The sequence below is a fragment of the Parus major genome, chromosome 1, assembly GCF_001522545.3.
Source record: "Parus major isolate Abel chromosome 1, Parus_major1.1, whole genome shotgun sequence".
Taxonomy (NCBI): Eukaryota; Metazoa; Chordata; class Aves; order Passeriformes; family Paridae; genus Parus; species Parus major.
In genome coordinates this window covers 79,582,594-79,596,101 of record NC_031768.1, presented here as the reverse complement: position 1 = coordinate 79,596,101, position 13,508 = coordinate 79,582,594, and the positions used below count along the sequence as shown (strand labels likewise).

Genomic DNA, 13,508 nt, shown 5'->3' with positions numbered 1-13,508 from the left:
ACTGATATAGACAATTACATTTAAATTGTATTCCACAGCAGACGAGTTCCATATTTTCTTCCAAAAAGTCTAAAGAAATGTCAGTCTCAGGAAGCAGGGCACATTTCTCTGGATGGTCTGCTCTCCAGACCATATCATGCACTTGATCTGAAAGACAAATCTCTTTAAAGGAGCTCATCAAGGGGAAAGTGCACAAAAATAATTTGTCCATTTACAAACACTCAGCTGAAGTATTTATATACAGAACATAATTCTCCTCACTACAGATGAAAATGTCTTGGAACTGACTGCGCTCTGCTCAAATTCAATTCTAAGATGCAATAATGCCCTACCTAAAGTAAGTAAATTGGACATGAGGCACACAGGACTGAAAATGTGACTCACACTGTCTTACACAGCACAGTAACAGATATGTACAGTTGTGCAAAAAAAATCAGTAAAAAAAACCATAAAACATGCTAAAAAGAAAACTTTTTCCAGAAATTAAATCAAAACAATGGAGCAATGAAGACACTATGAAGTGAATGGCCCATTATGCACTACCTAAGACTGTCCAGCAGGTCACTTGCAGGAATCCCAATTGTTGGGCCATCTCTTCATTATCTTTCCCAGATTTCCCAAAGACAAGGAGTAACACTAGTGAGTACAAAGTCACTAGTGAACAAGAAATATTAGAAACACACTTCAAAAATGGAAATCACACAGCTCATGAGAGAAAATTGGTACTTCCAAGTGTCTTAATTTCAGAATGTACAGGTGACTCTACTGGAGGGTTGAGGTAGGTGATCTCCTTTATTCAGCACAGGTGAAGCCACACTTTGAGTATGGTTAGTGCTGGGGTCTTCACTACAGGGGAGACCTGAAAATACTGCAGAGAGTCCAGACAAAGGCCATGAAGATAGTAATGGGGACACATCTCCCACAAATAAAGTTTGAGAGAGCTGTGACTGTTCAGCTCTCACTTCTGGAGAACAGAAGGCTTAAGAGGACTTTATCAATGCAAAGCACCCAAAGCCAGCATGCAAAAAGAATAAAGTCTCTTTATGCTCACTTGGTTACAATTCAGAGTTCCCTCTGGTTCTGAGCAAAACACATGGGAACTTTGCCAGAGTGGAATGGGAGTGGGTTTAGAGCCCTTACACAGCCTCCCTGTGTGTTCCTCCACCCTGGTGTTATGTAAGAAACTGAGCTAAATTGTAAATATTACACAATCTCAGAAAGGGAAGGGACTAGTAAAATATCTCCACGACTCCTTCATGCTGACTCACCCCTTCCTTTCCACTTAAGGTTATTACCCACATTTAGAGTATAAAGATACGCCTGGAATGGTCATTCCTTGTCTCTTAAGCATGCTCTAGGCACAGTGAGATATTTCACAGTGTGAACAGGACATCACATAGAGACTTTTCAGCATGGCCTGCTGCAATAGGACACAGGGTAATGGTTTTCAACTGAAAGAGGGTAGATTTAGACAAGAAATAAGGAAGAAATGTTTTACAATGAGGGTGTGAGACACTGGAACAGAGAGCTGGCAGATGCCCTATTCCTGGAAACATTCAACATCTCTGAGCTGGATGGAGCTCTGAGCAACCTAATCTAGTTGAAGATGCCCTTGCTTATTGCAGGGAAGGTTGGGCTGATAACCTTTAGAGGTCCCTTCCAATCAGAGTATTCTATGATTCTAAGCAGGACAACAGTGCCAGGAAGAAGACTGCAGTCTTCCCCCCCAGCTCTGCTGCAGTCATTGCTGAAGTAATTGCTGCAGCGCACTTCCACTACCTGAAGCCGCACACACCTTTCGTTAATTTCTTGCTGTGGATCTAAGCCCCCCAACCCATCACTAACCTAGAAAAATAGCCCAGGGATTATAGCAATTCAACAAAAGAAGCTGCAGTAGTGTTCCAGCTTGCTTGGTAACTACAAGTAGGTCAGATGGGAGTGGGAAATGACTGAATTAAGCTTTTGCCTACACATCCTACAAGCACTGTCCCACACGTGGCATCAAAATAAATGACAAAAAAGCTTTCTAAGCAGGACATCAGCCTATTCTCTGACCCAGAAGGACATGTGGAAATGTGTCCCCTGCTTAGGCTGGGTAAAAAGATTATGATAGATCTAGACACTTAGAATCCTCATTACGCTGTAAAAGTCATTACCCAATGACAGCCTTTCTCCAATAGAGTTAATGAGTTAATCTTGTAGCAAAATGTGCTTATGGCAACACAGTGATAACTTCATATCTTGTAATAGTAAGAACATTTATATGTGATCTTGAAGGATATGCTGCTATGCTGAATGATATCACCGCACTAAAAGTGTAAAATATTGGGCGTGAACAGAAATTGCCTGGTCTAGTATTAGTTACCTAAAATACAATGCATTGTGCATGAGTGGAAATTGCTAATTTTAATGTTAGATATTTAATACATGGTTGTGAAATTTATACAAACTGTAATTTAGCAGCTAAAATTATATATTGAAAATATACTGCACATTATCAGTATATATATGACTTATTTATGTTCACTAAGAAAACTCAAATTCACAAGCAATCTATTTTCCACAGCTCCTAGCTCTAGAAGTTAACGTGCAAAAATAATTTTTCATAACATGCATTGTCAAACTATGCCATTTTAAATACTGGATGAAATTCTCAATTCATGCAAGAAATCTGACATCTAATTCAACTTCATCACCTCACCTAGTAGGTCTGTGTCAGCAGTCTCTTCCCTGACAAAAACTCTCATCTGAACCAAGCCAAATATTTTTAATGACATTATTTATGAAAATTGAAACAAAAAAATCCATTGTTTTAGCAGTGTTCTAATATAAGAAGACTAAATCTTTATAATAAGTGTTCCAGTTTCCAAACTGTGCATTTACTACTAATAATCAAATTATTACCATCATATTAATTTTGACTGAGATGGACAGTGAGAAATTAGGAACATGATGTTTTAAGATTAATATTTAAATAAGATGTGCCCAGTGGTACAGACCAGCTCTATAGCTATACTAGGGTAAAATGAGTGGAAAGAGCTACCTGACACTTAAACTAAGTTCTTGAAATTTATGTTCCATTTAGTAATGTAATAAAAAAATGTAAATAAATACTGACTAAACCATTCTGCATAAATTCATATATGTATGTCATTTTTCAGCATTCCATATCAAGTTATCTCTGTGCACTATACAGAGGACAGTCTTAAGAATTGACTATTTCCATTAACAACAGATGAATAATACATTTCTCTGGTTTGTACTGGTAAAGTGACTAGCCATGAAAACTTTCTGAAAGTGCCATTAATGCTTCACTAAGCTATACAGAGGCATCTTCCCTTAAGTGAGATTCATTCCTAGATTTACAGCACAAAAATTGATTTTGGGTGGAAGTTAGTGTGGGTTCCCCTGTGACTCCTAGCTCAGCATACAGATAAGTAAATTAACAAACCAAATAAAACACCCCACAAACCCAAAGAGCTGGAGCTGGTTGTGCCCTCTTAATATCAGGTAGCATGAAAACATCTCAATTGCTCCACAGCACTAGCTATAACTCAGCAAGAGTAAAGTATCAGTTATCAGTCCAAAGAACAATCAAACATGAACAGCTATCTCCACAGTCCTCTTGAAGAAGAATGTCCAATTTAAGCAATCCAAAAGCATTTACTCCCATTGGAAGGAAAAGGCTGCCACTAATATTCAGCTTCAGGCTCTTGTAACAATATATCCAGTAAGTACAGTGACATTTTAGCAGAATCTACCAGCTCTCTGCATTACATACTTCCAAAGAATTTCAGGTCTATGTCTAATTGTTTATACACACCTGCATATTATTCCAGTCTGTCTCTTCAGGTTTCAGTTCCCATTCTAGACCAACTGAGTAAGTAGTAATCCTAACATAGTATGACCTCACTGGTATATCACCCTAAGTCATTGATATATCTCTTAATGTAAAAATAAAGCAGAAGACAATTTAAGAGACTTTTTTTTAACTTGATTTTTTCTGTCTTTGAAGAAGGCAGTCACAGAAACGTGTTCTCATTGAAAAAGAAAGGTGGCAAAAGTTCATTACAATTTATACCCCTTCTGTATGAAGGTCTAGAAATATGGCTGAAACTTCTTTTATAAAAGAATTTTCAAAAGCACATGGAATTTATTGATTTATTTATAATTTGTTTTCACTTACGGAAGATTTTGAAAAAAATTCCCATCATTTTTCTCAACAGTGGAGAAAATTAAATATCTATTGAGTACTGTCACACATAATAATCATGCCATTTCACACTCATTGGTACCCTCAGAAATGAAACATGAGCTCTGCTGGAGAGTTGTCACCTTGAGAGAAACAAAGATCATTTGCTTACCAAATATAAAAGTACAGAAAAGAACACTATTACTTACCATTGTAAGAGTGAATGGATGGCTTTCCAGAGCAGACACTCTTGGACAGTGGAGAATAACGTACTGAAATAAAATGGCAGAAAGGATACATTCAAAACATTCAGTGATGGGCTAGTACTTATAAAGTGATAGTCATCCCTACAGATCATGTTACATGAAAGCAAAGTGACATTTTAGGGGCACATTAACTCACCTGACCAGGCCTTGCTTCAAAGTCATCTTTCATCATCCTGACTTCAAGGACATTGGAGGGGTGGCTTATTACTGAGGTTATTGTGACTGGTTTGTTGCTGCGGATGTAGCGGTACAGCCGCTCCACACAGTACAGGCACAGAGGTCCGGAAATCCAGAACCATGTCTAAGGGACAACAAAAATATGTTACCTCAAAGACTTTTAACTTTCTGTTTTCACAACTACATGAGTGCTTTCAGGATCTCACTTCACATCTAACATCCACACCTCTCCCCACGTGCAGAAATCCAAGAATGTTTCAAAGCCTTTATCAGTCTAACCAGCAGCATCACCCACAATCACAAGAAATTCCAATCACAAATCTCATCAGGAAAAAAATGCCAGTGACCTCATTTGCTACCATGTTATTCTGGTTTTATGTAGTTAGATTGCAGCTGGCTTCAGCAATGAAAGAAACAGGACCTACACAGACCAGAGACTATACAATTGGTTGACATTTATGGAAAAATGCTCTCTGAATTACGGTATTATTTAACTGTTACTGTTTCAGAGTCATCTCAGTTCAAGTAAAAACCTAGGAAAGATGCATTCTTGTGCCATAGAAACTGATATTAAACTAGTTTAAAATCATAGACAACAGAGAGGAATGTGCACTTCTGAATCACAATCCATTTGCTCCCATAGAAGAAGTGTATGCTAGACAGAAAATGCCCTGGAAATGCCCATTTCTCTGTACTGATTATTTGGGCAGCCCTGGGTGACTACTCCAGATGGAGACGTTTTCAGCTGCTCAGCTAAACCCCATCGTAAGAGTCTATTACCAATAGCTTATGGCAGACTTATCTACTAATTCCACATCTGCTCAATCATTCCAGCTATGGCACTGAAGCGCCCCTCAACCCTCATCCATCTTCCCTCCCTTCCAAATTTCTGACATTACATATCAACATCTCTTGCAGCTAGCAGAGCATTTACTTTCAACAAAAAAGTTGTGCAGGTTTCCGTAGCTCACAGCTATTTTGTGCCTTTTTTTTTTTTTTTTTTTTTTTTTTTTTTTTTTTTTTTTTTAACTTGATATCACATAATTTCCACGTCCAAAAAAGTCCTAAATAGTGTTTCAAAGCTGTCAGGAGAACACTGAGTGGCCATTTCTTTCCATGACTCCTTTCCCATTAATGGCTCTAAAGCAGGCATCTTAAGCCCCTAAGAAGACTCCTTGCAGTCCTGTGGGTCATATGGAGCCAGATACTCAGGAGTATTACCACAACAAAATACCAATCCAAAGAGCTTTGTCAGAGGAATTCAGTGTAGAATTAACTGTTTCTCATTAGGATTACATGCTCCACAGAAAAATGGGTTCCCAGTGCATCTAATACGGAGGACACATGCTCAACAGAAAACAACAATGACAATAATAAAGAGAAACTCCTGTGGGGTCTGCTACGGGAGCATCTTGAATGGTGGGCCTTGGACTCATGAATTCCATATCTGCAAGCTTCCTCAGGCTACTTGCCAATGCTGCCTAGCTCATCTTCACCCAAAAGAAAAGAGAAAATTTTGTATGAAGAAAAAGCTGCTGCCACAAAACATAAAGAAACAAAAGGAAAATGGAAAACAGAAATAGAAAAGGCTTTTCTGTCCCCACTGTCATCATACTCATTTACCCATGCCACATACAAAACAAGCCTGTCTGCAAACAACAGACTATAAAAGCCAAACCACAACCAACTGCAACCCAGAAATGAGTATTAAGACTTGCATCCGCATGGTACAAAAGAGAACAAATGGAGCTTGATTATTTCAATTAACTACTGCCACACAATGATTACAAAAGGACCTCACGAAATGTTATATAAATGTTTGCTCTGAAATACTATGCTGTAAAATCACATTTTTAGTGGGATCAATACATCTCTTATGGTGCTGTTCAAAAGAGAACATTACAGCCAATCTCTTGACATTTTTTCATCCTGCTTGTTCTATGCACCACATTGTAATGCATTTCAGGGTTAAATACAGATTGTTTTTTCCCCACCAAATCTTTGAATGCCTCAGAAGGTTTTAATAATATTTTCCATTATTAAAACATCTGGTCTGGAAAAGCAATAATTAGTGGTTATGGCTGACTGAAAGACTTGGCATGACTTTTAATACCTGAAATGTCGGATCATACAGACCTCTGGGAAGTGTGACCGGAACTTGGGTTCCTCGGAACAAACTCTCATAAAGCTATTTTGTACAAAGGGTTCTGGTACTGGTAGGTCCTCTGGAAAAGGCTCAGTAGTATAGTCAGGAAACAGCTCTTCAAAAGCCTTTGGCACAGTCAGATTCTGTCGGAGTGTTTTGTTAGGATTAAAGCAACCAGGAGGGTGTTCCTCTAAGTTGGTCTGGTACTTGAGCACTCCCCTACAGGAAAACAAAAATAATAATGACACTGAAGTAACAGTAAATAACAAACAACTTATCTTCATTCAGAAAGGACTTCAGAAAGCAGTCACAAGCCTCATCTTCTGTTAGAAATTTTATTCCACTTGCCTTCAGGACTTTCAATGAGATTGAAACTTTGCAACAATAGAGCCTTCTGTCACTAGAGGCAAGGTTTAACTTTTCCAGCTCACTTGGCACTCCCCCACTGAACAGCCTCAAGCTTAATACTGCTTGAAAGAGAGAAAATATTGTGGGGGCCCTGAAAAAAAATTAAATAATCACATTTCCAATTCAATCACACACAGGCTGTTTTCACTCATCCTCCCTACAGTCAGCAAGCCCTGTTTTTAAGGCAATCCTGTAGCAGAAGTGGCCTAAGTTGCCAATCATAAACTGCAGGAATTTTTCCCACTAGTCGGTGTTTATCAGGTTTGCACACAAATAGATAGAAGGAAAAAAAAAAGCCTTGCATGGTAGCCAAGGAACCTTCCTTGCAAATTATTTTATGAGCTCCATCCTTATTTTATTTTTACTCAAGCTAAGTTAAATTTTAGAGTAAAATGAAGTGAGGACTTTGAAGCAGCAGTTAGAAACTCTGAAGAAAGAACTGGAAACTTAAGACACTCTGGGATATCTTAGCATATGAATGAATCACTGAAAACAAGGAAGAACAGATAATAGTAGTAATAAAATTCCTCAGAAGTACTACTTGTTTCCAAATCTAGATTTGATGACAGTAAAACCACAAGGAAGACTATTAAAAAAAAAATAAAAAAATGCTGAATGACACCTATAGAGGATGGTGTTGGGTGGGAAATGAGGCATACTGAGACAATGCCTCTGAGTGCTAAGCCTTTTTATGAAGGTTTTCAGCTCAAGTATGCAATCAAACATAAGGACAGGTGCTCCCCCCTCCACTCCTCAACAGACACAGAGCAGCAGCAGCAGCAGCAACAGAGTTTGATTCAGAAGAAAGAGAACTAGGACATCTGCAATATTCCCAATCTAAATGGGCTCTGACAGGCTACTGGCAATCTTCCCTACCAAAATGCAGTCCTGACAGCTAGTAACGAGCTTCCTACATGGTCCAGTGAATCATGTCAGCTTGGAAGTTAAGCCTTCTCACTCTTAAATTCCACATCTGACCCTGGGAGAATCATTTGGGAAGTGTCTTTGCACCTACACCCATGCTCTGCCTGCATTCATTGTTCAGTCATGCCTATCTCTTGCATCTGGCATCACTGCTGGTCACCACATATTGGCAAAGTGACAGATACCCAGAACATTATGCTAGTTCCATGCTCCATAAATATTGTGGTGCCTCATGGATTTAGCTGGAAGTCAAAGCCCATGCAATATTTTTCCAGTGAACCTTGTGTGCGTGCCTGCCAGCAACTCCCACAGCTTCCCTGTTCTCAGCACATCCTGAAAGGATTGCCTTGAGAGTAGCTGCAAACATGAGCATCCCCTTCAGTGATCTCTGGTTTATCTAACCTATTACAAACATGCTAACTGAGAGGCACACAGGACCACAAAGATGCCTGTTAACAGCAGCTCAATAATTCCCATTTCTGAAGCTGCCAAGGAAAAGTAAGTCTTAAACACCCAAGATCAGTGCCCAGAAAGGTCAAGTTCTGCACTGAACAAGCAAACCACTAACATACAGATGAATCACTTAATATGTTGCTGAGAAGCAGTTGGCTGCCCGAAGGATACTGTAAGAACATACCTACAACAGTTTGAAACAAAGTAAGAATCCAGTAATACTGTGGAAATACTTTACTCTTAAGACAGGTAAAACCTCAGTCAACCTGCCTGCACAGTTCAGCCACAGGAGATGCCTTGCTCTGTACAGTAATTGGCTATGTGTCTGCAAATCTCTAACACATCCCACACAGGAGTAATTTGGGCATGGATATCTAAGCTTCCTTTATTCTCAAAAGAGATCACAGAATTGTTTAGGTTGGTAAAGACCTCTAAGATCATAAAGTCCAACCATTAACCCAGAACTGCCATGTTCATCACTAAACTATGTCCCTAAGCACCACATCTACACATCTCTTAAATATCCCCAGGGATGGTGACTTTATTGCTTCCCTGGGTAGCCTGTTCCAGGGCCTGACAACCCTTTCGGTGAAGAAATTTTTCCTAATGTTTAATCTAAATCACCTCTCATGCAACTTGTGGCCACTTTCTGTTGATCTTATAAATCTCATTAATAGAGACAGAAACCAGTCCAGTTCACCTGAATGTAGTTCTCTGAAAGGAACAAATTACATGAAGCATCCTTCAGGCTCCTCTGGCTGTATTTATCAGAACTCATTAGACCATAATGGGAAAGACACTGAGAAAACATGTAGAGACCTACATTTAGGCATCTTAAAGTTGAACTGACTCCCACTCTCCATGACTCATTCCTCTCCCACTTCTGATACTCAGTTTTTTTCAGATTTGCACTGAATACCTTTGTAATTCAATACTAAGGAGGCTGTGTAGCAGAATATGCCTGTTTAGGGCTTGCTGTTTTACTGCAGCCTAGTTTGCACACCTGGTAAATGGAACATGATTAGGAAAACAAAGGGCAAAGCATAATACTGTGAAGGAGATTAATTAAACTGGACATGAAAAATACCCCTAAGGCAATCACTGGAACAGATTGCCTGGGGAGGTTAGAGGATCTCAGACACCAGATGTTTTAAAGATTTGACAAACACCTGTCAAGAATAATTTAGAAAAAGTTCATCCTGGCCTAGATGGGGAGAACAGGTTAGATCCATCCTCCCCAGCTACAAACAAGTGCTATGCCACTGAAAAAAAAAACAACCAACCAACCCAAAAAAAAAACTAACAAAAAAACCCAAACAAACCCCCAAAACAAACAATAGCAAAAAAAAAAAAAAATCCCCAAAAAAACTCCAACAAAGTCACTGAGAACTGACATTGTTTCCAGAAGTTTCAATTGTTTGGAACTCATCATTTCTCAAACTGCATGTTTTATTCAACAATGTATTCCTACCATGATCTTGCTAGGCCTAATTCCCTTTCCACATTTACTTTAAACAACAGGGGTCAGTGTCCCACATTCAAATACCCTGTGTTTCAGTAGATATTTGATGATATGGAGAAATAAACCTTATTCAAATACACCTTCCCTTCTCCATACTCTGCATCCACATCCACAGAGGAAACTTCAAAGATATTAATGGAACAGATTTTTACAGAATCATAGAATAGTCTGGGTTGCAAGGAACCTTTAAAAGTCCAACCCACACAGACATATGTCGTAACTTCTGGAAGATGCTTTACCTTGCAACAGAGCTCAGTTTGTTTGTGCCTGATACAGATCTGACCATCAGCTTCACGGCACATAAACACTGGTCTGATGTTTGTGAAAAGAAGAAAAACTAGCAAATTTTGTAAGCAAAGAGAAAGAAGCAATTAGGGAGATGCCATTCATTCCCTCTCATTTGGAGACAAAAAGAAAGGCAGAAAGGAAGATGCAAGGGATGAGCAACTTTGCATTGTATTCTTTACTCAGCAAACAGGCAAGAGGGGGTAGAAAAACAAACTATGTTTTCTTGATTTCTCACTAGACACTGAGCAATGGAAATAGGAAAGGAATAATCTTGAAAGTGAAGAAGCTTGTGCTAGCTGGCTATAGCACACACAGATCTCCAAGCTACAGCCTGATCTTTATTTAAACACACACCAGAGGACATCTTGTCCCAAAGTTGGCCCACAGTGTTCAAGCAAGCTTGGGAAAGGCATCAATCAAGAAGCAATCACTGCTCTTTCTGGTTGTGCTTCAGAAAAAAGGAACAGTGTTTTCCATTTACTTACCCAGAAACATGCAGCATCAGCAGCATATAGAAGACAAAGAAAAGGTTGTGTGTATACCAGAAGATGTCATAGTTTGAAACCCTGAAAAGAATAAACCATGGTTCAATGCTGTTTCAACTCAGTTGGAATCACTGCTAAGTAAAAGCAGACCTGTGCACACAGGACATCATTATACACTGCACAGTCATGCAAAATAGCCAAAGCCCAGAATGTACAGGCACACTGTACTTGCACACAACCAAGTGTTGTGAAAAACAAGTGCCTGGCACAGAACTAACAAGCTGAGAAAGAGAGGTAAAGGGTGTACAGAGCCAGATGGAGAACTCTCCTGAAACTGGGAGACTCGACTGCTTTTCACAGGTCCTAAAAGGATCTCCACACGAGATCCTTTTAGCTGGAATAGTTCTTCCACCTCCAGTCTCAAAACTCAACCTCCTTACAGTGAGTGAGTGTCACCTTGCCCTTGTCATTCTCCCTGCCCCAATACAGTTTAATGTGTCACTAAGGCGGCAGCACACAAAGAGCAGCATGGACAGCAGCAGAAGGGCCAGAGGAAAGGCTGAAACACTTGTGAGGGTATGGAGTAGGAGGAGATACAGGAAGAAAAGGACCTAGAGCAAGGAGACAATAAGAGCACAGGTAGGTGAATTTTCAGGACAGGAAGCCACAAACATTACTGATCCAGGACTGATGGTCTTGGGAGGAACAAGAAGTACATTATCACTGTGAGATCAGGACAGATGAAGAGAAAAGAGCACTTCTTTTTATCAGTAATTTGTTAGACAACATAAAACCAGACAAAAGAAAATACCCATCTGGAACTGTTTTCTGTTACGCTAATCTGGGGTTTTTTGAGTAAAATAGTTACCAACAAAGCTCAATGCACTACTTCACAGCACACAAACACACCTCTCACAGTACACAGCATGGTAGGAGTCCCCTCTAAAACCAAAAAGCATACCCCCATTCATAAACAAAAACAATTATTAAATAACAAGTATCTTTAGCTCTGAGAACATGGTTTAAGAAGCAATTCCTCTAACACAGCCTATTTTTTTTCCAGAATTTTTTCCCTCCGATGGGTTCTACAGCTAACTTCTCTTCCTTCAACTGAAACATATATACTTTTTTTCAGTCAATACAGGACTTGTTTTCTTTTTCAAAAGAGGAGAAATAACTTCAATAACCAAGGGCTACCAAAATAAAATCCAATCCAAGTAACAAGGAAGGAAGCAAAGGAGGAAAAAAGGAAGCAAAGGAAGGAATACAGCAACAGCAAGAGGCTCTGAAATCTCCCCTCCACCCTGCCATTCTTCACCCAGTCAGCAGTATGTTAACACTTCTTCCTCCTTGAAGCTGATCAAGCCTTTTCTAACTCTTCACACCCTGTGAGGCATTTCCATGCAGTCACTCATCAGCATCTATGAGTAGCTGTGGGAGTAATCATCAGTAAGAGGAAAATAAGAACAATGGTGTGTGGAGTGGAAGCACAATTGGATGGCATAAAGAGTAAAATTTACCCTCTATCTCAAAACCTGTCATAGAATCCTAGAACAGGGATAGACCAAGGACAGGTCTTGGAGCTCTGGTTTAATTTGGTTTCATGCTACACTGACTCTTGAGCACCTTTTTCAGAATGAACCAATTTTTCAAAATTTCAATCATGAAAAGTCAATCCCTGGACTGCTTCTGACATGATGCTTTCAACAGCTAATTATTGTTACTGATTAAAATTACTGTACATTTCTTTCCTGAATACGTCTAAATGTCAGCTTCCAGCTGGTTGAGCACTTTATTCTTCTTTCAGCACTCCTACAGATACCTCTGCTATAAAATCCTGGTTCCTCACATGTATCAACTTGCTGTAAATGTGAGCAGGCCCTCTGAACTTCACCTCCTTAAATTATACGGGCATGTAAATCCTTGAACCTCTTACCATGAAGCGTATTTTCCAACACTGTAATAATTATGTATTTCTTACTTGTATCCTTAAACTGTGTACCCTACTGATACAGTGTTCTAATATAGTCAGTAATCTTCCTATTGGCACACACTAATTTTTATGGCTCTTCAGAACATCTACTTTTTTTGCCTTCTTACAGCTTAAAATGGACATTATTCACAGCAAGGATGCAGTTCTTAGGATTGCAAAGTCCTGAAAATTTGAGGTAAGTTGAATATTTAATTTTTGTTAATCTACTTTAGAATTTTGAAGATGAAGACCTTCAAGAGTTAATTTACTGAGAAATGTAAGGGGAATTTATCATGCGTTAAAGGGACACACTAAGCAGCATAGTTCTAGAAAAATATTTTTGATCCTGTTACAGACAGTTTTGAAAAGGAAGATATAAGTAGTAGTTTAGAAGCTGAAATTGAAGAGTAGAATGTTTGGTTACAAAAATAGATGGCACTGAAGCACCTTATTTTTTAATGTTCTTTAAATACACAACCTCCAAATCTTAAACATCATTAAAATTGACAGAAACATCAACATTTATTGACAGGATTTATTGTGATTTCTGATAACTTCATAACCCTACTGAAAACAACTCTTGAACAAAAAAAGTGTTCGTCTAATTTTCAGGTATGACATGGCAAAAATTTAAAAAATTTTTCAACTAATAATCACTTTCCCCTTTTAAAACAC

The 13,508-nt window shown here is 38.9% G+C and overlaps 1 protein-coding gene across 2 annotated transcripts in view; it reads right to left on the bottom strand.

Annotated features, from left to right (window-relative positions):
* NOX4 (NADPH oxidase 4) overlaps window positions 1-13,508 on the bottom strand; it is a 110,462-nt gene that overhangs the window by 79,033 nt on the left and 17,921 nt on the right. For both annotated transcript variants that reach the window (XM_015644620.2, XM_015644629.1), the window contains 4 exons: window positions 10,862-10,942; window positions 6,772-7,000; window positions 4,595-4,759; window positions 4,402-4,464 (listed from right to left, as the gene is read on the bottom strand). In XM_015644620.2, the coding sequence (XP_015500106.1) occupies window positions 4,402-4,464; window positions 4,595-4,759; window positions 6,772-7,000; window positions 10,862-10,942 (538 nt within the window). The remainder of the gene's footprint in view (window positions 1-4,401; window positions 4,465-4,594; window positions 4,760-6,771; window positions 7,001-10,861; window positions 10,943-13,508) is intronic.